Source organism: Mustela putorius, unplaced genomic scaffold, assembly GCF_011764305.1.
Source record: "Mustela putorius furo isolate JIRA1106 unplaced genomic scaffold, ASM1176430v1.1 tig00000460_pilon_pilon_pilon, whole genome shotgun sequence".
Taxonomy (NCBI): Eukaryota; Metazoa; Chordata; class Mammalia; order Carnivora; family Mustelidae; genus Mustela; species Mustela putorius.
The window spans coordinates 20,311,641-20,333,999 of NW_025421389.1; the positions used below are offsets into that span (position 1 = coordinate 20,311,641).

The following is a 22,359-nucleotide window of genomic DNA, read 5'->3' on the forward strand; positions in this document are numbered from 1 at the left end:
CCAGCCCTCAGAGACATAGCAATGCACGCACATGTGCACAAGCATGCCCACTAGACCATAACAGAACTACAGAAGAAATTTTTGCTAGATATTCCCCACAAAAGCAAATTCTTACTTTTGCAAATTGTCACAAAATGAGAAAGAATTAGGTCACTGTGATTATTTCTATAATCAAACACAAGAAAAAAATTACATGCTAGTTTCACTTACTAATATAATGTATTATATAGGTGAATAAATCATAAATGATTGTTAGTTATATATTTATATATTATACATACTAATATAACACATTACATAGATAAAAAAAATCATAAGTGACTGTTTTGTTTTTAAAATAAAGATTTTTGGGGCACCTGGGTGGCTCAGTGGGTTAAGCCTCTGCCTTCAGCTCAGGTCATGGTCTCAAGGTCCTAGGATTGAGCCCTGCATCGGACTCTCTGCTCTGCAGGGAGCCTGCTTCCTCCTCTCTCTCTGCCTGCCTCTCTGCCTACTTGTGATCTCTGTCTGTCAAATAAATAAATAAAATCTTTTTAAAAAAATAAATAAAATAAAGATTTTCTTTATTTTAGAGACACAGAGAGAATGTGAGCAGGGGGAGAGAAGAGGGAAAGGCAGAGAATCTCAAGCAGACTATGCACTGAGTGTGAAGCCAGACACGGGACTCGATCTCACAACCCTGAGATCAGGACTTGAGCCAAAATCAAGAGCTGGATGCTCAGTAGACTGAGCCACCCAGGAGCCCCAGAATCATAAATGATTGTTAAATAGAGTCCAGTGAGCATTTACACATCATTACAAACTAGAGATAATCCAAGCAATGCAAGGATAGTTTAACTTTGCCGATGTGTAACCATAATTCACTGTAACGACTGCACATAGAGAAACACAACATGAGGCACCTGGGTGTCTCAGCTGGTGGAGCATCCAACCCTTGATTCTGGCTCAGGCTGTGATCTCATGGTCATGAGATCCAGACCCACGCTGGGCTCTGCGCTCAGCAGGGAGTTTGCTTGAGATTCTCTCTCTCCCTCTGTCCCTCCCATTCAACTCCATCCCTGTGAGCTGTCTTAAATAAATCAAGAAAGAAAAGAGAAGAGAAGGGAAAAGGAAAGAAAAATAAAACATGTTCAGTTCACAGAGCCAGTGACTTCTTACGTCCATGGCAGTCCAGTTACCACTGTGGTCCCAGCTCCCACCATCTCACCCGGGCGACTGGTTTAGCTCCTGACTGGTCATCCTGTACTCTCTGGCAATGAGCTCAGCAATGAGCTATACAGACCAAGGGTTCCTCCTTCCCCTCCCTCTGCCAGGAGGGGTTTCTAGTAAACCCCTTTCCAAGGGTTCCCACAGTCTCTAGGTGCACGACAGATGGTTCTCAGTAACTCCTAGAAACAGGTGGTTCCTAGACTTCGCCTTTTTACCTCACTCACCACAGTTAACCCCATTAAAAGAGAGGACAGGGTGGGCTGGGAGACAAGAGTTTCCTTCCTGAAGCCCAGTCTCACCGAACAGCCAGGTGTGCCCCAGCCTGAGCACTCCTCTCCACAGCACACCAAGAAGAGGGGGTCTGCGTTCCTGTCATCCTTCTAACCATGAACTCCAGCCTGACCTTCACCTGCAGCCCACTGAGAGCAAGTTCTCAGAACTACTTGCTGACCGAATACTTGTAGCAAGAAAACTTCAACAGCCTTTGCATTAGGACACTCACTGCTTCTGAAAAGGTGATGGTAAAGCATACATGAGATCAAAATGACTATTTTAACCATTTTCAAGTGTATAATTCAGTGGATAGAGCACTCAATACTTTTCTTCTTCCCTTATTTTTCACTGACTATGGATCTCTGCGTTTTTTCCTTAAGATTTTATTTATTCATTTGACAGAAACAGAGAACATAAGCAAGGGGAAGAGCAGGCAAAGGAAGAGGGAGAAGCAGGCTCCCTGCCCAGGGAAGCGAAACCTAATGGTCTCAATGCCAGGACCTAGGATCAGACCTAAGCTGAAGACAGACACTTCAACAACTGAGCCACCCAGGTGCCCCTCTAATTTTTTTTTTTAAAGCAAATACTGGGGCGCCTGGATGGCTCAGTCAGTTAAGTGTCTGCTGCTTTGGCCTGAGGTCATGATCCCAGAAGTCCTGGGTTTGAGTCCTGCTCAGCGGGGAATCTGCTTCTCCTCTCCCTCTGTAGCTCCCCAGCTTGTGCTCTCTCGCTCGCTATCAAATAAATAAAATCTTTAAAAGAAAAAAAAAGCAAATACTTAGGTCTGCTTTCTGTGAACAATGCACTATTCTAAGTGTTTTCCAAATATTGCCGTATTTATTATAACACGACGGTCCCAGAACACCTTTAAGTGAGATAGCTAAGGCAAAGAGCAGTACCTGGACTCAAGGCATAGACAGTGAATGGCAGAGGGCTCCACTCTGGGCAATCCAGCTCACACAATCCAGCTCTAATTCTGTTCTGTCTCAACATCCCTGCTCAACATGCCATATTTCCCAACACACGCTTGTGTCACTGCCTGAGAAACTGAGAAACTGTGCTATATAAGGCAGGGCCTTAATGATCATTTAGGATCTGCAAGTGAAGATTTAATCTATAAAACCCTGATCCAGTGATTAAAAGGTAAAATAGTTAATATTCACTCACACAGAGATAGGTCTAAAGATCCCCAGGACAAAGGTTCAGGCTGAGAATTTAGCTCACAGTTACAACAAGTAACAATGGAGGATTCTCTTTCCTAAGTGTCTTTTTTTATCACGTTCTTTGAAGTCAGAACAGGAGAATTTAAAAAAAAAAAAAAAAAGAAAGGATCAACTTTACCCAGGAAATACAAGTCAACCATTTTAAATGTAAATAACTGGGGAAGAAGTTCTAAGAATGAAACAAGCTGAAGACTACTAAACTCTGAATGCTTACACTTGGATTTCAACCATTCAGGTATATTGTATTAGACACTGAAGCGGGGTGAGTGTTTTGCATGTGAAAGGAGGAGGGGGAGGGTTTAAGCAAAGAGAGGAAACAAAAATGTTAGCGAAGCCTCCTTACTCCGTTTCTTTGACAAATTTAAAACACTGGATTTAAGCTTTGGCGGGGAGGGGGGGGGACGACGACATGTATTTTAATACACAGTAAGTAAAAAAAAATTAAGCTGCCAGGATTAAAGTACACAATGCATTTGCTCCTTCGTACACTACAGCCTGGCAAAAAAGACATTCTTGGAGCCAGTTTTTGACCTTGTTCTTTAAGATGGTCTAATTTAAATGCAGTTGTGCACTTCCCAAGTATTATGGTTTTAGAGCAAGGCTTGGCTGGCACTAGTAGAACGAAGTGATTAGGAAAAGCTTTTGCACATTCTACTTGACATTCGCTGCCTACTTCTCTATAATGTTCTGGTTTTCTACAAGTTATCACAGATTCTTTGAGAGGAGGCAAGGGAGAACTTCATGTTCCCTCTATTTGCATAACCAAGCTTATGTCCAATACAAAATATTTGGGGTGAGATTGTTATATAAAGACAAAATCCTGTGGTAAATCACACTATTTGATGAGGGAGCAGGAGGCTGGCTGAGGACAAAGCAAAAGCTGGCGCCTTGCACCCCCTCTTCACCCTTTCCCCTCCATAAGTGTAGCATCCCTCAGGCAGCCCTGACTGCCATGAACAATAAGCAAATAGTTAACTTGCAGAGCTCACAATACTGCTTAGACAGGAGTCTCCCTTGGCTTACAAATGTCCTAAATCTCACTAACAAAGACATTGATAGCAGGATTGTGACACCCCACCAAAAAGTCTCCCAACTATCTGGATGTTGATGGCCGGTCTAAAGACAACATTGATCCAGCAGCAAGGGCAAGGCCTCCGGCAGGCCTGGAACATCCTGGCACCTTGTAGGCCCTCTTTAGCATATGAAAACTCCACTGGAACCTCCCTTCCCCTCACCTTCCCCTAACAGCAGGGTACATAACCTGCCATCCCTCATGGCACGGGGCAGCAGCTCTTCCTGCCCACGGGTCCTGTCCCCGTGCTTTAATAAACCACCATTTTGCACCAAAGATGTCTCAAGAATTCTTTCTTGGTCATCGGCTCCGGACCTCAGCCCACCAAACCTCACCTAGGTTCTAGAACTTCATCACTATTGAGTATTTTTGTGTGCAAAAGACATACCAATTAAAAGATGTACTCATGTCTGAGTCTACGTGGTTTACTATTTCATATGATACTTGAAGTGTTACCTCCAAGGGACCATTTCTGTAATATGGAGTGGAATATACTGTTACCATTCCTCTACATTCAAAGAAAACCAAAATAATTAGTAATAAACATTTGGGAAACTAGCTTTAAAAGAAAAAAAAGAAAGAACGAAAAAAGAGGTTCAGGCACTTAACTAGCTACTCGTCCTTGGGTAACTTATTCTAACTCTAAATAATACAAAAATGCCTGCTCAGGTCCTCTGCCCATTTTTTAGTCAGATTATTTGTATTTCTGGTCTTGAGTTGTAGGGAATCTTTATGTACTTTGATAACTAACCCCATATTGGATATATCACTTACAGATATTTTTCTCCCCTTCAGCAGGCTGCCTTTTTGTTTTGTTGATGGTTTCCTTCACTGTGCAAAAGCTTTCTAATTCTATGTCATCTCAACTGTTTATTTTTGCTTTTGTTTCTCTGGCCTGAGGAGACGAATCCAGAAAAATATTGCTAAGGCCAATGTCCAAGAGTTTATTGCCTAGATTTTCTTTTCTTTCTTTCTTTTTTTTTTAAGATTTATTTATTTGAGAGAGAGGGCACACACACAGGGGGTGGCGGGCAGAGGGAGAGACAGTCTTTTTATTTAATGATTTTTTTCCAGTATTTTATTCATTTATTTGAGGGGGGGGCAGAGGATAAGGGAGGAGCAGAGTCCCTGCTGAGCCCCTGGGACCAGTATGTAAGCTAAAGGCAGATACTCAACCAGCTGAGCCACCCAGGCGCCCAAGACAGAGTCTTAAGCAGACTCTACACGGTGCTCAATCTTATGACCCTGAGATCATTACCTGAGCTAAAACGGAGTCAGATGCTTGACTGAATGCATCACCAGGCACCCCTAGATTTTCCTTTGGGAGTTGTATGGTTTTATATTTTAATCCAAATCCCTTCTCACTTCTTTTTGATAAATTTCTAAAAGTGGAACTGAGAAAGATTCTAAATTTTTCTATATATACCAGCCCCCAGAAAGGCTAAACCAGTTTCATTCCCACCACAACCAGGTAAGGGAGTACTCCCTTTTCCTGCATGCACCCTCCTTTGAAACACTAATTATAAGCTGATTTTCCAATTTTTTGCCAATTTGGGGGGCTAAAGAAAATTATTTTATGACTCATAAACTCAACTGTTCTTTTAATATTTATATGTGCCCTTTTATTTTTCTTTTGTGAACTAGTCATTTCCTTTGTCAATTTTCCATTTAGAAAGAGGATTTTTTTTAGTTTTTAAAAATTTTTTAAGATTTTATTTATTTCTTTGACAGAGAGAGAGGGAGAGCACAAGCAGGGGGAGCAGCAGAGGGAGAGTTCCGAGAAGCGGGCTCCCTACTAAGCAAGGAGCTTGCTGCAGGGCTTAATCCCAGGATGCCAGGATCATACTTGAGCTGAAGCAGATGTATAACCGATTGAGCCACCCAGGCATTCTCCCCTCTTTTTTCTTTGTGGCTCTTGCAATCTATTCTCTCCCTTCTTCCTTCCTCAGTCTCCACTGCCGACTCCTCTCCCCTTAGATGATTCTGTCCACTCTGCTGGCTTTAAATACCACCAAAAATTGCATCCCACACATCCCCCTCTGAATTCCGAAGTCTAATACAGCCAATTGCCTGCTTGACTTATTGCCTTAGACGGCTCATAAAAATATCTCCAATGTAAACAAGTCCAAAATGGAACTCTTGATCCTCCTCACTCCCAATTTAGCTCTCCCCACATCTATACTCCGAATACCCCATTTTAGTAAATGCCGCTGCCACTGGCAGAGTTAATGACAGAGACCTATACGTCATCTTGATCCTTCCCTGTTATTTCTTCCTGCCCTCCTCTTGTCCAATTCCCCAGGAATTCTTTCTGATTCTAGCTCCAATCTGCCCACTTTTCTTCCTTTCAGTCTCTCCCTAGACCAAACTATCTTGCTTCTCATCTGGCTGACAACAACCTTGTCACCTACCCCTCTGATCCCACCACTGCTACCCCTAAGCCTAATCCATTTCCCACAGAGCAGCCAATGCTATCATTCTAAAGTAACTACCAAATCAAGTTCTTCCCCTCTTTTTATACGTTTCTGTGAATTCCCACTGCTCAAACCAGAAACCTAGCCAATGCTAGCTCTGCTGCTTCTTCTTTTTTTTTTTTTTTTAAAAGATTTTACTCGGGACGCCTGGGTGGCTCAGTTGGTTAAGCAGCTGCCTTCGGCTCAGGTCATGATCCCAGCGTCCTGGGATCGAGTCCCACATCAGGCTCCCGCAGGGAGCCTGCTTCTCCCTCTGACTCTGCCTTCCACTCTGTCTGCCTGTGCTCGCTCTCACTCTCTCTCTCTTACAAATAAATAAATAAAATCTTAAAAAAAAAAAAAAAAAAAAAAAATAAAAGATTTTACTCACTTACTTACTTATTTTTTATGGGAGGTGGAAGAGTATGCACAGAGCAGGGGGAAGAGTCAGACGATGAGGGAGAGAAAGAGAGAGAATCCCAAGCAGACTCTGCACTGAGCGCAGAGTCCAAAGCGGGACTCAATCCCTCAACCCTGTGATCACGACCTGAGTAAAAATCAAGAGGCTTAAACGACTTAGCCACCCATGCACCCCTTTCTAGGTTTAAAACACATCAAGTACTGTCTACTTCTTGCTATCTCTACCATCACCACTTTGATTCAAGCCATCATCTTTCTCCAGGACCAAAAAGGGAGTGCTGCCCCCTTCCCAATCATCAGAAAGTCATTCCTAATCTGAGTGGGAATCTTTAACCAAAACCAAACTTTTTCTTTTTTAAAAAAATGTAATTATGTGAGAGAGAGAGAGAGAGAAACAGAGAGACAGAGAGCAAGCCTGGTGGGGGGCAGGCACAGGCCAGAGGGAGAGAAACTGAAGCAGACTTGAGCTGAGCACAGAGCCCAAAGCAGAGCTCAATATCACGACTGGAGATGAAACCAAAAGTCAGACACTTAACCAAATGTGCCAGCCAAGCGCCCCAAGCCCTATCTTCTCCACACCAAAGATCTAAGCTGACTACACTAAGATATGACACACTAACTGAAAACCTCTCTGGGGGGCTAGGGGAAGACTACAGCAGCACAAATACTTCTGTCTTGTCTATGAACCACCACTGTTCTACTAGAGAAACACCAAAAACCTTACAAGCTAAAACTCTAGGTTACAACCCTCCTAAGAGAAGGACTGTGTTGGTTCCACGTGGTGTGCAATCACTGCTCCTCGAGTAGTGGAGCTTACCATCAAGAAAGTACCCAAGACTAATTTTTTCTTTAATGAATGGTTAGAACATGAACTTTTAGTTAGTTCTAAATTATTCCCAGCTGAATGACAAGGAAGCCAAATCTTGATCATTTCAGCTTATAACTGAAAAGGCAGCAGAGTTACAACAAAGTTTCATCTTATTTTCAAATTGTATACAATCAAACAGTAATGTTTTTAAGATGGACTCTGCTGCATAATCCCATTCAGCTTCTATTGTAACATCCTGTGCAAGAAGGAAAACAGGTGCAAAAACCAGGGTCACAGATCAAAGACAAGAAAGCAGCTTAAAGTTTTTGCTTAAGTCATTTTTTATAAAGTCTAAGAGAAATAAGGGCAAGTTTATCTTGAGAGAAGTTACTTCACCTAATATCCTCTCTAAAATAAAGACAGGAAGCAACTCTATTAAATATGGATAGATATACAGAGCGGACTTAAGGGATCAGCTCTTCAACATCCAAATTCCCTTGTGCATACAGCTTTAGGGAAACAAGTGTGTTCCCCAAGCCAGCAGGTTCATCTAGAAGTGACTCCTGGCCCACGCTGGACTAATCACAGCACTCACCTTTTCTTTCGAGTTGACTGGTTCAGGGATCATCAACTGATCTACACATACATAGCAAGCCAAAGTCAAAACTGAAACTGAGAGTCAAGACGTTGTGCTACAGTGGAAACCCCACAAGATGTAAATGTTGGATGTAGCAGAGGTCAATTTTCCAGCAATTTAGACACCCGTCTGCATCAAGAGAATGCGGAGAGAATCCTGGCAACATTTCCAACCCCGGTTTGTTACTCCTGAGGATTCCTTGCATCTTTGCCCTAAGTGCAACTCAACATATTCACTTTTTCCAGAATTTACAAGTCCACACATTTCTCTCTCCCAAGAAGAAAAACCAGGAATGAAGCATAAAAGCCCTGTAATACCCTTTCATGATAAAAAACACTGAACAAGGAACACAAGGAAACCTTCTCAACCTGATAAAGGAGATCTATGAAAATCCCACAGCTATGGGCCACCTGGGTGGCTCAGTGGGTTAAGCCTCTGCCTTTGGGTCAGATCACGATCTAAGGGTCCTGGGATTGAGCCCCATATCAGGCTCTCTGCTCGGAAGGGAGCCTGCTTCCCCCTCTCTCTGCCTGCCATCTGCCTACTTGGGATCTCTGTCAAATAAATAAATAAAATATAAAAAAAAAAAAAACAAGAAAGAAAGAAAGAAAATCCCACAGTTAACATCATACTCGATGGTGAAAACACCAAAAGATTTCCTCCTTATCAAGAACAAGACAAGAATGTTTGCTCTCATCACTTCTATTCAACATAAATTCTATTCAACATGAAGTTCTAGTCACCACAACCAGGCAAGAAAATAAAAAATACAAGGCATCCATAAAGGAGAAGTGTTAAAACTTTTCTCTATTTGAGAATCTGACACAATCTCATTTGCAGAAAATCCAAAGGAATCCAGTAAGAAATTACTGGAATCAGTGAATAGTCCTGCAGAGTTACAGGATACAAAATCAGTTGTGTTCTATATACCAGCAATAAACTATCCAAAAATGAAACCAGGAAAAACAATTATATTTATAATAGCATCAGAAAGAATAAAAAAATTTTTTTTCAAAGATTTCATTTATATGAGAGAGAGAGAGGAGAGAGCAAAAACAGGGGGAATGGCAGAGGGAGAGTGAGAAGCAGGCTGCCCACCGAGCAGGGAGTCCAAAAGCAGAACTCGATCCCAGGACTCTGGGATCATGACCCGAGCCAAAGGCAAGAAGCTTAACCAACTGAGCCACCCAGGGCCCAGGAATAAATTTTTTTTTAATTTTATTTTTTAAAAGATTTTTATTGAGTGAGTGAGAGGGAGCAAGCTCACGTACACACCACGTTAGGGAGAGGGAGACAGAGAATCCTCAAGCAAACTCCCTGTTGAGTGCAGAGCCCAAAGCAGGGCTCCATCCTGGGACCTGAGATGAAACCAAGAGTTGGCCACTTAACCAACTGAGGCACCCAGCACGCCTACTTAGAAATAAATTAAACCAAGGAAGTGAAAAACTCGTACACTGGAAACTACAGAAACACTGCTGAGAGATGTTTTAAAAGACCTAAACAAATGGGAAAACATCCCATGTTCATAGATAGGAAGACTTAGTATTTTTTTTTTTAAGATTTTATTTATTTATTTGACAGAGAGAGAGAGATCACAAGCAAACGAGAAGCAAACAGAGAGAGAGGGGAAACAGGCTCCCGGCATAGCAGAAGGCCTGATGCAGAGCTTGATCCCAAGACCCTAAGATCATGACCAGAGCCGAAGGCAGACGCTTAACGCACTGAGCCACCCAGGCGCCCCAAGACTTAGTATTGTTAAGATAGCAATACTTCCCAAACAGATGTACCAGTCCAATCCAATTCCTATGAAAATTACAGCCACCCATTTTGCAGAAATTGGTGAGCTGATCCTAAAATTTCATAAAGAATCTCAAGGGACCTCAAGTAATCAAAACCACCTTGGAAAAAAAAGGAACAGAGTTGGAGGATTCACACTTCCTGATTCTAAAACTTTACTACAAAGCTACAGTAATCAAGACGGTATGCATACTGGCCTAACAACAGACATAACCAACGGAAAGAAGAGAGAGAACCTAAAAATAACCTTCATACAATTGACTTTTGACAAGGGAATACAGGCCAATTCAACAGGGAAAGAATGTTCTTTTCAATAAATAGTGCTGGCACTAAAGGATACCCATATGCAAAAGAATAAAGTTGGACCCTTACCTTTGACGATATACAAAAATTAACTCAAAATGATCACAGGCATAATCTTCATGAAATCAGATTAAGCAATGGTTTCTTAGCCAAGATATCAAAAGCACAAGTAACCAAAGAAAAAAACAGTGGACCTCTCCAAAATTAAAATTGCTTGTGCTTCAAATGACACTAAAAAGAAAGTGAAAAGACCACCCAAAGAATGGGAATTAAATGCTGTAAATCATATATCTCTGATTAAGGGTCTAGTATCCAGAATATGTAAAGAATGCTACAACTCAACAATAAAAAGAACCCCAACCAGGCAAAGGATTTGAACAGAAATTCCTCCAAAGAAGATACACAAATGACAAATAAACACATGAAAAAAAGATCACATTATTACTCATTAGGGAAATGCAAATCAAAACCACAATGATAGCTACCCCATACCCAGTAGGACAGCTATAAAAACAAAAACAAAATATAACAAGTGCTGGTAAGAAACTGGAACTCTCCTCCTCCATTGTTAGAGGAATGTAAAATGCTGCTGTGATAAACAGTCTAACAGTTCCTCAAAAAGTTAAACATAGAATTACCATATGACTCAGCAATTCCTCTCCCAGGTATTTACCCAAGAGAACGCAAAACATATAGCCACACAAAAGCTTACATGCAGATGTTCACAGCGGATTATTCATTATGTCAAGTGCAAACAACCCAAATGTCCATAATCAAAATGTGGTATATCCATGGGATAGAGTATATCTAGCCATTAAAAAGGGAAGTAGAACTGACCCACACTATAACATGAATGAGTTGTTAGGAAAGCCAGACAAAAAAGGCCACACATTCCAAGTCCACTTACATGAAACGTCTAGAACAGGCAAATCATCAGAGACAGAAAATAGATATTTGTGACTGCCAGGGGCCTGGGGGGTGGGGGGAGCAGAAGTGGGGAATGGGCAGTGACTGCTAATGAGTGTGGGGTTTCTTGAGATGATGGAAACATTCTTAAATTAGATAGTGGGGGACGGTTACAAGACTTTGTTAACATACCAAAAACCACCGAATTACATTCTGTAAAAGGGTGAATTTTATGATACATTAATATCTCAATTTAAAAAACTGATTAGGAAAAAATTCTTTAAGGAACCAAAATACAGATCAGAAAGGTCACACAGGAAAGCCATACATTTTCCTTGGTTAAAAAAAAATCTGAGGGGCACCTGGGTGGCTCAGTTGGTTAAGCCACTGCCTTCAGCTCAGGTCACGATCCCAGGGTCCTGGGATCAAGCCCTGCATCGGGCTCCCAGCTCTGCGGGGCTGCTTCTTCCTCTGACCTTCTCCCCTCTCATGCTCTGGCTCTCTCTCAAATAAATAAATAAAATATTAAAAAAAAAAATCTGAATCTCAATTGAAATTTATTTATTCTCATTTTATAGAGAACTTGTACAAACCTTGCTGTATGGATTCAAAGCCCATAGTGTATTAAAAACTTCCTATTATGGGTAATAACACTTGATACAGACAAACATACTGACAGGAAGATTTTTAAAAAAACAGCAGAAGAACCTGAAAGCAATTGTATGAGGCCACTTATTAAGGGCAAATTGGTCCATGTACTTAATTATGATCTGGCAGTATCACCAACACACAGCTTGATACAATAAACGATGTTTATAGTAAAGAAAATCAGAATGAGGATTAAAATTAGAGCTAACCCACTTATTACTTTCATTGTGCCGATCACCACTCTAAGTGCTGAACATTTACTCACTCATTTAACAACTCCCAACAACCCTACAAATAAAGTACTACTGTTATCTCATTTTACAGATGAATAAACAGGGATCGCATAGCTAAATGGCAAAATTAAGATTCAAATGCAAGCTTCAGGGTCCCTCCTCTTAACCAACACAGCATACTGCCTCTCAGGAATGAACAATCCAGCAGGGAAAAGAAAAAAAATTAGATAATGTTCAGTATGCTCTAAAACTGGGAAATCTACTATTTTAATCTCCCTATAAAGGTCCTCTTCAAAAAAGAACAACAGTGACAGTTCTGTGGCAGCCTCTTACCCACAGGACAATGTCCAGAGACAAAAGAACTCCCACCTGTACTCACAGCTCACTTGTCTGCCCCAATTCTAGCCAACCCAGACCACTCATGTTCCTTCAACATACGGAGCCTGGGCATGTTCATGCCCTCATGTTAAAGGCCTTTTTTTCACTTTTTTAATTTGAAAATTTCTACTTGCCTTCTACAACCCAGCTCACATCACACTTCCACTTTGCCACATCCCCTGATGCAACCAGGCAAACCTGTGTTCATGCAGCCTTTTGTACATCTCTCTATTAAAGCATCTGCCTCAGTACATCATAATTAAAAACTCCCCTTTTCACCTCCTACAATTAGAACCTAGTTCACTGTAGATGATAAATTAAATTTCAAATTAAATAAAGCAAAATTATTTTTTAAAAACTCAGCCATACAAAATCACCAGTTAGCTAGGGTCCACATAGGTTTTTATCTTAACAAGTCATAAAATTTAAATATTTAAAAGGAATAAAGTTCACTTTCATATAAATTAGAAGCTATAAAGGTTCCTACAGATCAATTTCAGTCACCAGAAATCTTTTTAATGAGAAAAGACTGATACTCTGGATCAAACCTGAGTAATCTGTTGTAGTAAACTTAATATAAATAATGACGGGCATAAAATTTTAACTAAGGGATGAGGGTTCCCAGAATCTAAGCCAGAGTCAAAGGAGTAGTAGGTAAGCTACAAGGATACCATTTAGTAAGTTAGTGCTTGAGTAATGCATGCTTACTTAATGCCCTCAGAAATTACTGTTCTTCCTAACTGGTGTCACTCCTTGAGTGTTAATTTACTACCTACAAACCTCTAGTCGAATTTACATTTTATTACTTGTCCTAGATGAGTTAGTATTTCCCACTGGACCAAACCAAATACAACCATACCTACAATCAACCCGTTTCTCTCCCAGTATGTAATTTGTAACAACCAAACTAATAACATATGGGATACCCAATACAATAAAAGAAACGTCATTTCACTTTGATTAAAAAAAAAAAAGTTACCTAACTACTGACTTTATTTTTTTTACTTTTTATCCCACATATATGATTTCCCTAATAAGTTATAGCTCTGGCAAAATCTGCCCTCTTATTGTTGACTCCCAACCTCAGCTGAACCTCAACCTTCTTTCAAACTCTCACCTATCCCCAAACTTCCATGATCTGTGGGGGTCTCCAATGGACCTGTACCTCCAACTCATCTGCATGACTAAAAGTCACTGACTTTTCAGAGGCGGGGGGAATTCAATGTCCTCCAAGGTAACATTTTATATAAAACCCACCTTTAAATCAAATGTCAACTTTGCATTCTCATTGACCTAAAATTTAAAACCAAGTCAACTACTTCTAAGTGTTACCCATTGAGGCAGTCACAGACCTGAAGAAGTATTTGTGTGGTATGTGCCATTACCTAGGCTGAGAATTCTCCTCATACATTCTTTCTTTCCCCTCCTTGAAGAGGCTTATGGTCTGCTTAGTTTTCTTCATCAAATTCTCCATGAACACCCTAAAATACTCATTTTCTCCAAGGGTCTCCATCTTCCCCTCATATCTTGACAAGACAGTGCGGAGGTGCTGGTAGGTGTCTGGCAGCAGGTCTAAGATATAAGGTGGGCTATTCTTTAGCGCCAGCTTTGGGTTCTGACACAATCGCACCACCTGCAACAAATGGAAAAGAAGGGCTATTACTTGGAGGATCTTAAGGACAATTTCCTTTTTCAAGTTAAAAAAAAAAGTTATAAAATATGTGCTCTGTTGCAGAAATACTAAAAAATGCACAAGACCATAAGAAATGATCCATAACACCCCTGCAATTATTTTGCATTTTTAGTGGCCCCCCCAGAAGGGTGGGTTCTTAAAACCATATGAGAGACTAATGGTCCAGAAATTACATAGCAGACAAGGGGGGCCTGGCTGGCTCAGTCAGTAGCGTGTGCAACTGTTGATCTTGGGATTTTTGAGTTTAAGCCCCATGCTGAGTGTAGAGATGACTTAAAAATAAATCTTTAAAAAAAAGAAGGAAAGAAAATAGGGGCACCTGGGTGGCTCAGTATGTTAACCCTCTGCCTTTGGTTCAGGTCATGATCCCAGGGTCCTGGGATGGAGCCCTGCATCAGGCTCTCTGCTCACCCCCACCCCCCTCCTGCCTATCTACTTGTGACCTGTCAAATAAATAAATAAAATCTTAAAAAAAAAAAAAAAAACTTACATAGCAGACTAAACCTTGCAGCAGGAGGAAGACATCACACTAATACCTAAAAAGTGCTAGATGAACTAGAACAAGTTCATTTCAAATGCATGGCTCACCCCACAACACAATAAAGAAAATTCCTAAGGACTGAAATAAAGAACATGGCTGCCCTGGGAAGTAATAGGCTAGAATTGTAAAAGCCACTAGGGTCTGGGAGCAGAGGAGCCTTGAAACCCCATGGAGCTCAACTGAGATACCATTTCTTGCCATATAAATGACCTCCAGTCCCCATGCTGGGTATGGAGAATGCTTAAAAAGAAAGAAAAGAAGGAAGGGAAAAAAAAAAAAAACAACCTCCAGAACATTTAGCTTAATAATTCTTTTTCCCATCTTTTACATTCAACTTCTGAGTTCTTATGTTTTATTTGGGTTTCTTTTAAGGAATACGTAGCAATATTTTTAAAACCCAATGTAACAATCTTTGTTTTTAAACTAGTGAGTTTAGTACATTTTATATTTGTTAATAATGACTAATAAATTTATATTTATTCCTACTATCTCATTTTGTATTTTCCACTTACATGGATTTTTCCGTGTCTGGGAAAGACAAATTAGTGGAAGGGAAAAGTCTAGAAACAGACCCAAACATATACAGGCCCTTCACTTATCACAAAGGAGTGGTCTTTTCCAAATATAGTAGTGGAACAATCAGGTATCTAAACAGAATAAAAAAAAAAAAAATCAAACTAAACCCTCACCTTACACTATACCAAAAAAACAAAACAAAACCATACATATACACACAAAAAAACAAACCCCCAAAAAGTAGACCTTGGGTTATAGATCTTAATGTGAAAGGCAGACCTATAAAGCTTTAGAAGATAATATAAGAAAATTATCTAAACTACAGAGAAAACTTTCTTTTTTTTTTTCAAAGATTTTATTTATTTATTTGACAGAGATCACGAGTAGGCAGAGAGGCAGGCAGAGAGAAAGGAGGAAGCAGGCTCCCTGCCGAGCAGAGAGCCCGATGCGGGACTCAATTCCAGGACCCTGAGATCATGACCTGAGCTGAAGGCAGCGGCTTAACCCACTGAGCCACCCAGGTGCCCCAGAGAAAACTTTCTTAAACAGGATTATAAAAAGCCTTAAACACATACACAAAAACGTTAATTGAAAGTCTACTACTTTATAAGAACATCTGTTTATCAAGATGCCCTACAAAGAATAAAAACCCCTGTAGAGGGCGCCTGGGTGGCTCAGTGGGTTAAAGCCTCTGTCTTCGGCTAGGGTCATGGTCCCAAGGTCCTGGGATTGAACCCCGCGTTGGGCTCTCTTCTCGACAGGGAACCAGCTTCCTCCTCTCTCTCTCTCTGCCTGCTTCTCTGCCTACCTGTGATCTCTGTTAAATAAATAATAAAATCTAAAACAAAACAAAACCCTGTAGAGAATTAAAGAATATATAACACATATATATATCCAAATGTATATATTCAGAATATACAGGCATTTCAGAGACAGCACAGGTTTGATTCCAGACAACCACAATAAAGCACTTAATAAAGTGAATCAAATTAGTATTTTGGTTTCCCAGTGCATATTAAAGTTATGTTTATACTATACTGTAATCTATTAAATATACAATACTAGGTCCTAAAAAAATGTACATACCTTAATTAAGAAATACTTTATTGCTATAAAATGCCAAGCATCCTCTGCTTTCAGTGAGTTGTAACATTTTTGCAATTGAGGGTCCTGCCTCAAATGTGGATGCCTGCTGACTCATCAGGGTGCTGGTTGCTGGTTGATTTAAAGTGAGAGATGTGCGATTCTTTCACTTGAACACTCAGAGACCAATGTAGGGTTATTAACTGTCCTAATTTCAGTATCATTGTGTCTCAGGAAATAGGCCACATGAGAGGTAGAAAGAGGGGGAAGAGCTGGCCAGTTGTAGAACAGTCAGAACACAAAACATTTATCAATTAAGCTTGCAATTTCAGGGGCTTCTGGCTGGCTCAGTGAGTAGAGCATACAACTCTTTTTTTTTTTTTTTAAAGCATACAACTCTTGATCTTGGGGTCTTGAGATGAAGGCCCACACTGGGTATAGAGCTCTCTTAAAAAAAAAAAAAAAAAAGTTCAACATTTCTCATGGGTGAGGTTTGTGGTGCCCTAAAACTATTAGAATAGTAATAACAAAGATTACTGATCACAGAAACAAACATAAATGAGAAAGTGTGAAATACTGGGAGAATTTACCATATGGCACAGAGTGAGCAAAGTGAGCAAATGCTGTTGGAAAAATGAAGTAGAGAGACTTCCTTGAATTTGTCAAGAGGCTTGCTTCAATTTGTAAAAAAAGGCAGTATTCGCAGAGCACAATAAACTGAGGGATGCCTGTAACTGCTTCGGTGCCATTTAATTTCTTCTCTCCTTCTGGAACTTCAGTGACTTAATCCATAAGACCTTTTCATCATGTTCCATATGTCTTTTACACTCTTTTCTGTTTTCTCCATCCTCTGCTTCTAGTGGTTTAGTCTGGATTTTTTCCCCCTAATTTAGCTTTCACTTCACTAATTTTCTCTTCAGCTGTATCTATGCTGTTAAACCCATTCACAGAATTCGTAATAATCAGCTGCATTTTTCAGTTTCAGAATCTGTTTATTTCAAATGTCAAAATTATCAATTTTGTCTTTAGTTCCTCTAACACATTAATCATACATTTTTTTTAAGCCCATGATTGATAATTCAAATATCTCTGCCTATCCTATGGGTATGTTTCTACTGTCAGTTTTTCCTCTTGGTTTCTAGTTGCATTTCATCTCTTCATATGCCTGGTTATTTTTTACGGAACGTTGGACATTATAAATAAAAAATTATAGACACAATCTGAGGCTATGGATGATGGGGAAGGGTTCACTTTTGCTTCTGGCAAGCAGACATGCTAGGGATATTAGGTTCCCAGATCATCTTAATCTAATCCAGAACTGAAAAGACTTAACAACTGGGCTTCACTCCTTAGTAAAGACTAGTCTACTTGTTTTACCCTTACTCCTGCAATTAAGGTCCTGAGGAAACCAACCCAAAACCAGAGTTTCCCAGAGCCCTCTATCCTGGGAGGCTCTGATTCCAATATTTTGTCTTCCCTGACATCAGCCTTTTGAACACTCTACTCAGTCTCTCAACTGTCACTTCCAAAGTCAGCCATGATCTCATGGACAAAGCAGCCACTAACATCAAGCTAACTTCTCAGAGTCTTCCTTATCTTCTGGAACGTGGCCTCATCATTCCTTACTGCTTTTATAGCTCTTCAATGCTTTCTAGCTTTTCTAGTTGTCAGCAATATATTTGGTTTGGTTTAAAACAATCTGACGTTGTCTAACATTGGCAGAAGCAAAATCTGACATCTTGCTTTTTATTTCACATTTAAAAACATCTATTTCCTTGTGTCAACAAAAGCTCATTATAAGCCTGAGATGTCTAAATGATTCCACTCTATAGATAGACCACAGTATATCTTAACCATCCCCCTCACCCCACACTGTTTTAACATTTATGTTGTTTTTAAGCCTTTTCTATTACAAGGACTACTGTGATGAACATCACTGAGCATGTTATTCTTTTATACATCAGATTATTTCATTCAAATAGATTCCCCCAGAAGTGAAAACATTAGGTTCAGCTGGGATAACCGCAAACCTTCCATTTAATAACTAATCATCAATGACTCTTCTTATAATGAGTCAGATGGTATTAAATTTTTAAAGCTAGGAATCTTATTCTCTGTACAGCATTTCCTGAACTCTTGAAAAAAGAGGCCCATATAATCCTACTAAACATAAGCTGAATCAACAAAAATATCTGATGCATGAATATTTTAGGTGTTTTAGGAAGCTGCTCATCCTATTAAAGATTTCAAGCCAAAAGGGAAAAACACAGCCAAGAAAGAAAGACTACCTCAAAAGACAACTATATTCTAAGTGCAAGAGTTAATAAGAATTCATATTAATAAACAAATAGTCTTCAATTTACAGTGTTACATTCCAAAACCTCATTTTTAAGCCAGTTGTTTATAATTCAGAATATATTTTTACAGAATATATGTTTATAATAAAAATAATTAAAAGAAAATCTTCCTTAAGTTAGTTCATGGAAGAAAGTAGGTAGACTGACTGTAAGACTTAAGATCTCAAGACCCAGCAAAGGCTATAAGAGGTATGTAATTGAAGGTTTTTATCTTCATAGAAAATTGGAAATGATAAGGAGAAAGAACCAGAAGAGAAAAAGATAAGCAAGAAGCTAAGGTTTTTGGGAAGACAACAGGAAATGAGATATATATATATATATATATATATATATATATATATAGCTATATATGGCTAGAAACATTACACATCATTAGAAAGAAAGGACACTTCCATCCTCTGAAACAGAAGGGATGAGATTGAGAGACAAACTCAGACATATGAAGGCAGTTAACATGAAGGTAGCAATGTTCCTGATGGTTTTGATTTTTCTCAACGTACCCATTCAACAAATGTATGTCAAGCACTGGGATACACAGAAGTAAAAAGACAACATGCCTGAATCTGGAAGCCATCAGGCAATAAGCTACAAAAAAGAAATTAAAAAAATATATACACAGGGGGTTCTAAGACCTGAAACCATTAAACTCCCAGAAGAAAACACAGGTGGTAAGCTCCTTGACAATGGTCTTGGTGATGATTTTTTGGATCTCACTTCAAAAGCAAGGGCAAAAGAGCAAAATTAAAGGAAATAACATCAAACTGAAGTTTCTGCCCAATAAAGGAAATCATCAACAAAATGAAAAGGCCACCTACCAAATGGGAGAAGATACTGGCAAATCATGCATTTGATAAGGGTTTAACATTCAAACATTAAAGAACTCACACAACTCAGTAACAAAAACAACCGGATTGTCATGTGAGCAAAGGATCTCCATAAACATATTTCCAAAGACATACAGATGGCCAACAGACACATGAAACGATGCTCAACATCATTCATCATCAGGAAACTGCAAATCAAAACCACGGTGATACCCCCTTATACCTGTCAGAACGGCTAGTATCAGAAAGACAAGAAGGAAGTGTTGGCAAGGATGCAGTGAAGAGGGAAGCCTCCCGCATTCTTGGTGGAAATGTAAACTGATGCAACCGTACAGGAACCAGTATGGAGGTTCCTGTAAAAAAATTAAAAACAGAACTACCATACGATCCAGTAATTCTATTTGTGGATATCTCCCTGAAGAAAAAAAAAAAACTAATTTGAAAAGACATGCACCCCTGTGTTCACTGCAGCACTATTTACAATAGCCAACATACAGAAATGATCTAAGTGTCCATGGTCTGATGAATGGATAAAGAAGATGTGGTATGTGTGTACAACAGAATACTACTCGGCCATAAAAAAAGAATGAAATCTCACCATCTGTGATAACATAGATGGACCCTGAGGGTATTCTGCTGTGAAATAAGCCAGAAAGATAAAGACAAATACTGTATGATTTCACTTATATGTAGAATCTAATAAATAAGACAAACATGCAACCAAAACTCACAGAGAACAAATTTGTGGTTGCCAAAGGGGAGAGGGGGTTTGGAGGTCAGCAAAATGGGTAAAGGGAGTCAAAAAAGTATAAACTTCGATCAAGGGAATGTAATGCTTGGTGACTATAGTCAATAATACAATATGTATTAGATAACTAAGCATTGTTAATAGAGTAAATCTTAAAAGTTCTCATTGAAAGAAAAAATTTGGGAGGACAGCTTTGTAACTTTGTATGGTGAGAGATGGTAACTGTACTTGTGGTGATCCTTCTGCAATGTATACAAACAATCATTCATCATGTTATACAGCTGAAACTAACATCATGTTACATGTCAGTTATACTCCGATAAAAAGAAAAGTGTCAGGCTCTATGCAGAGCATTTAAATAGAGTAAGAATATGCTGAACAAATTCCTTTTTTTTTTTTTTAAGATTTTATTTATTTGATAGAGCACAAACAGGAGGAACAGCAGAGGGAGAAGCAGGCTCCCTGCTGAGCAGGAAGCCTGACTTGGGGCTCCATCCCAGGATTCTGGGATCATGACCCGAGCCAAAGGCGGATGCTTAATCGACTGAGCCACCAAGGCACCCCTGAACAACTCCTTTAGAACACTGAATAGGGAAAGATTCTCTGATGTGTTTTTGGATTAAGAGTTGAAATTACACAAAGTAGTTGCCATGCAGTATCAGCGGAAGAGGAGCCCAGAGTGGGAAACTAATCCAACAGTCTGAACATGGGAATAGGTCTGGATCTGTTTGAGGAATAAAAAGATCAGTAAGACTAAGGAGACAGCAAAGTGGAGAGAGGAGAGAGAGATGTGAAATTAACAAGGAGGTAATTAACAAGGGAGGCATTAGGATGAAGCCTGTAATATAAGCTTTTAAGTTTTTGATTAAAATTAGAAAGGACCAAATGTTTTCATATTTTGCTAAGATTGCATCAACCAACTATATTGAAATGTCCTGTTTCGGTCATTTACCTTCACTAATTTTCTTTTTTTTTTTTTTAAAGATTTTATTTATTTTATTTGACAGACAGAGATTACAAGTAGGCAGAGAGGCAGACAGAGAGAGAGGGGAGGAAGCAGGCTCCCCGCTGAGCAAAGAGCCCAATGCAGGGCTCGGATCTCAGGACCCTGGGATCGTGACCTGAGCCGAAGGCAGAGGCTCTAACCCACCGAGCCACCCAGGCGCCCCTAGCTTCACTAATTTTCTTAATCTCTGAGCCTCAGCTCTTCTACCAGCAAAAACAGAGAAAATACTTACCTCACAATAAGCACTTATGAAAGGCCTGCAGTTTCTAATAAACTGGTACTCAATACATGTTCTGCTCCCATTTCCATGCACCTTGAACAGGCTTATCTTCAGGGTAGGCAGGGAATTACAGACTTTAGGTAGATCATCACCTTTGGATGACTCCCGGAAACCGACACCACAACTCCTACTGGCTTATGCCACTGCTACCTTCCCAGTCCTGCATAGTCTCCAACTGATGACCAAAGATAGAGAAAAGGCAGCAGGCCCCTCAAGAATACGGTGACCCACGATCTGCAAAAGCTACAGTATCCTCCCACCCCACCTTCCAAGGTCCAAATCCAGCAGAGCTCCCAATATGAATTTATATTTATATCCGGGGCTACACACACCAACCCACCTGTTCTCCCTATTTATTTATTTTTAAAGATTTTATTTATCTGACAGAGAGAGAGAGAGCACCGGGGGAGCAGGAGAGAGAGATGCAGGCTCCCCATGGAGCAGGGAGCCCAGTGAAGGACTCCATCCCACAACCCTGGGATCATGGTTGAGCAGGGAGCCCAATGCAGGACTCCATGCCACAACCCTGGATCATGATGACCTGAGCCGACTCAGACATTTACCTAACTGAGCCACCCAGGTGCCCCCTGTTCTCCCTATTTAAAGATAAATGCATTAACCTCAGAGAGTTTAGGTTAAAATGTAGTTATTCGCCTAATACCTCTGAAAAAAAACATACACTTTCTTTCAACAACTAAAATTGCTTAATCTTACATACAATACCCAACCCATAACATGCAATCAATAAATGTTAATGATAATTCACCAAAAAAAACCACTCCTCATAATATAACATTTAAAATATCACAAGTTAAAAAATGTCTCCAAGGGACGCCTGGGTGGCTCAGTTGGTTAAGCGGCTGCCTTCAGCTTGGGCCATGATCCCGGCATCCTGGGATGGAGTCCCACATCGGGCTCCTTGCTCAGCAGGGAGCCTGCTTCTCTCTCAGT

General features: G+C 40.0%; 1 protein-coding gene across 1 annotated transcript in view; it reads right to left on the minus strand.

The window, feature by feature from the left end:
• The window catches only part of CBL (Cbl proto-oncogene), an 82,477-nt gene that overhangs the window by 49,120 nt on the left and 10,998 nt on the right, over positions 1–22,359 (minus strand). Inside the window, exon 2 of the mRNA XM_004750034.3 lies at positions 13,746–13,993. Coding sequence (XP_004750091.1) covers positions 13,746–13,993 — 248 coding nt within the window. The remainder of the gene's footprint in view (positions 1–13,745; positions 13,994–22,359) is intronic.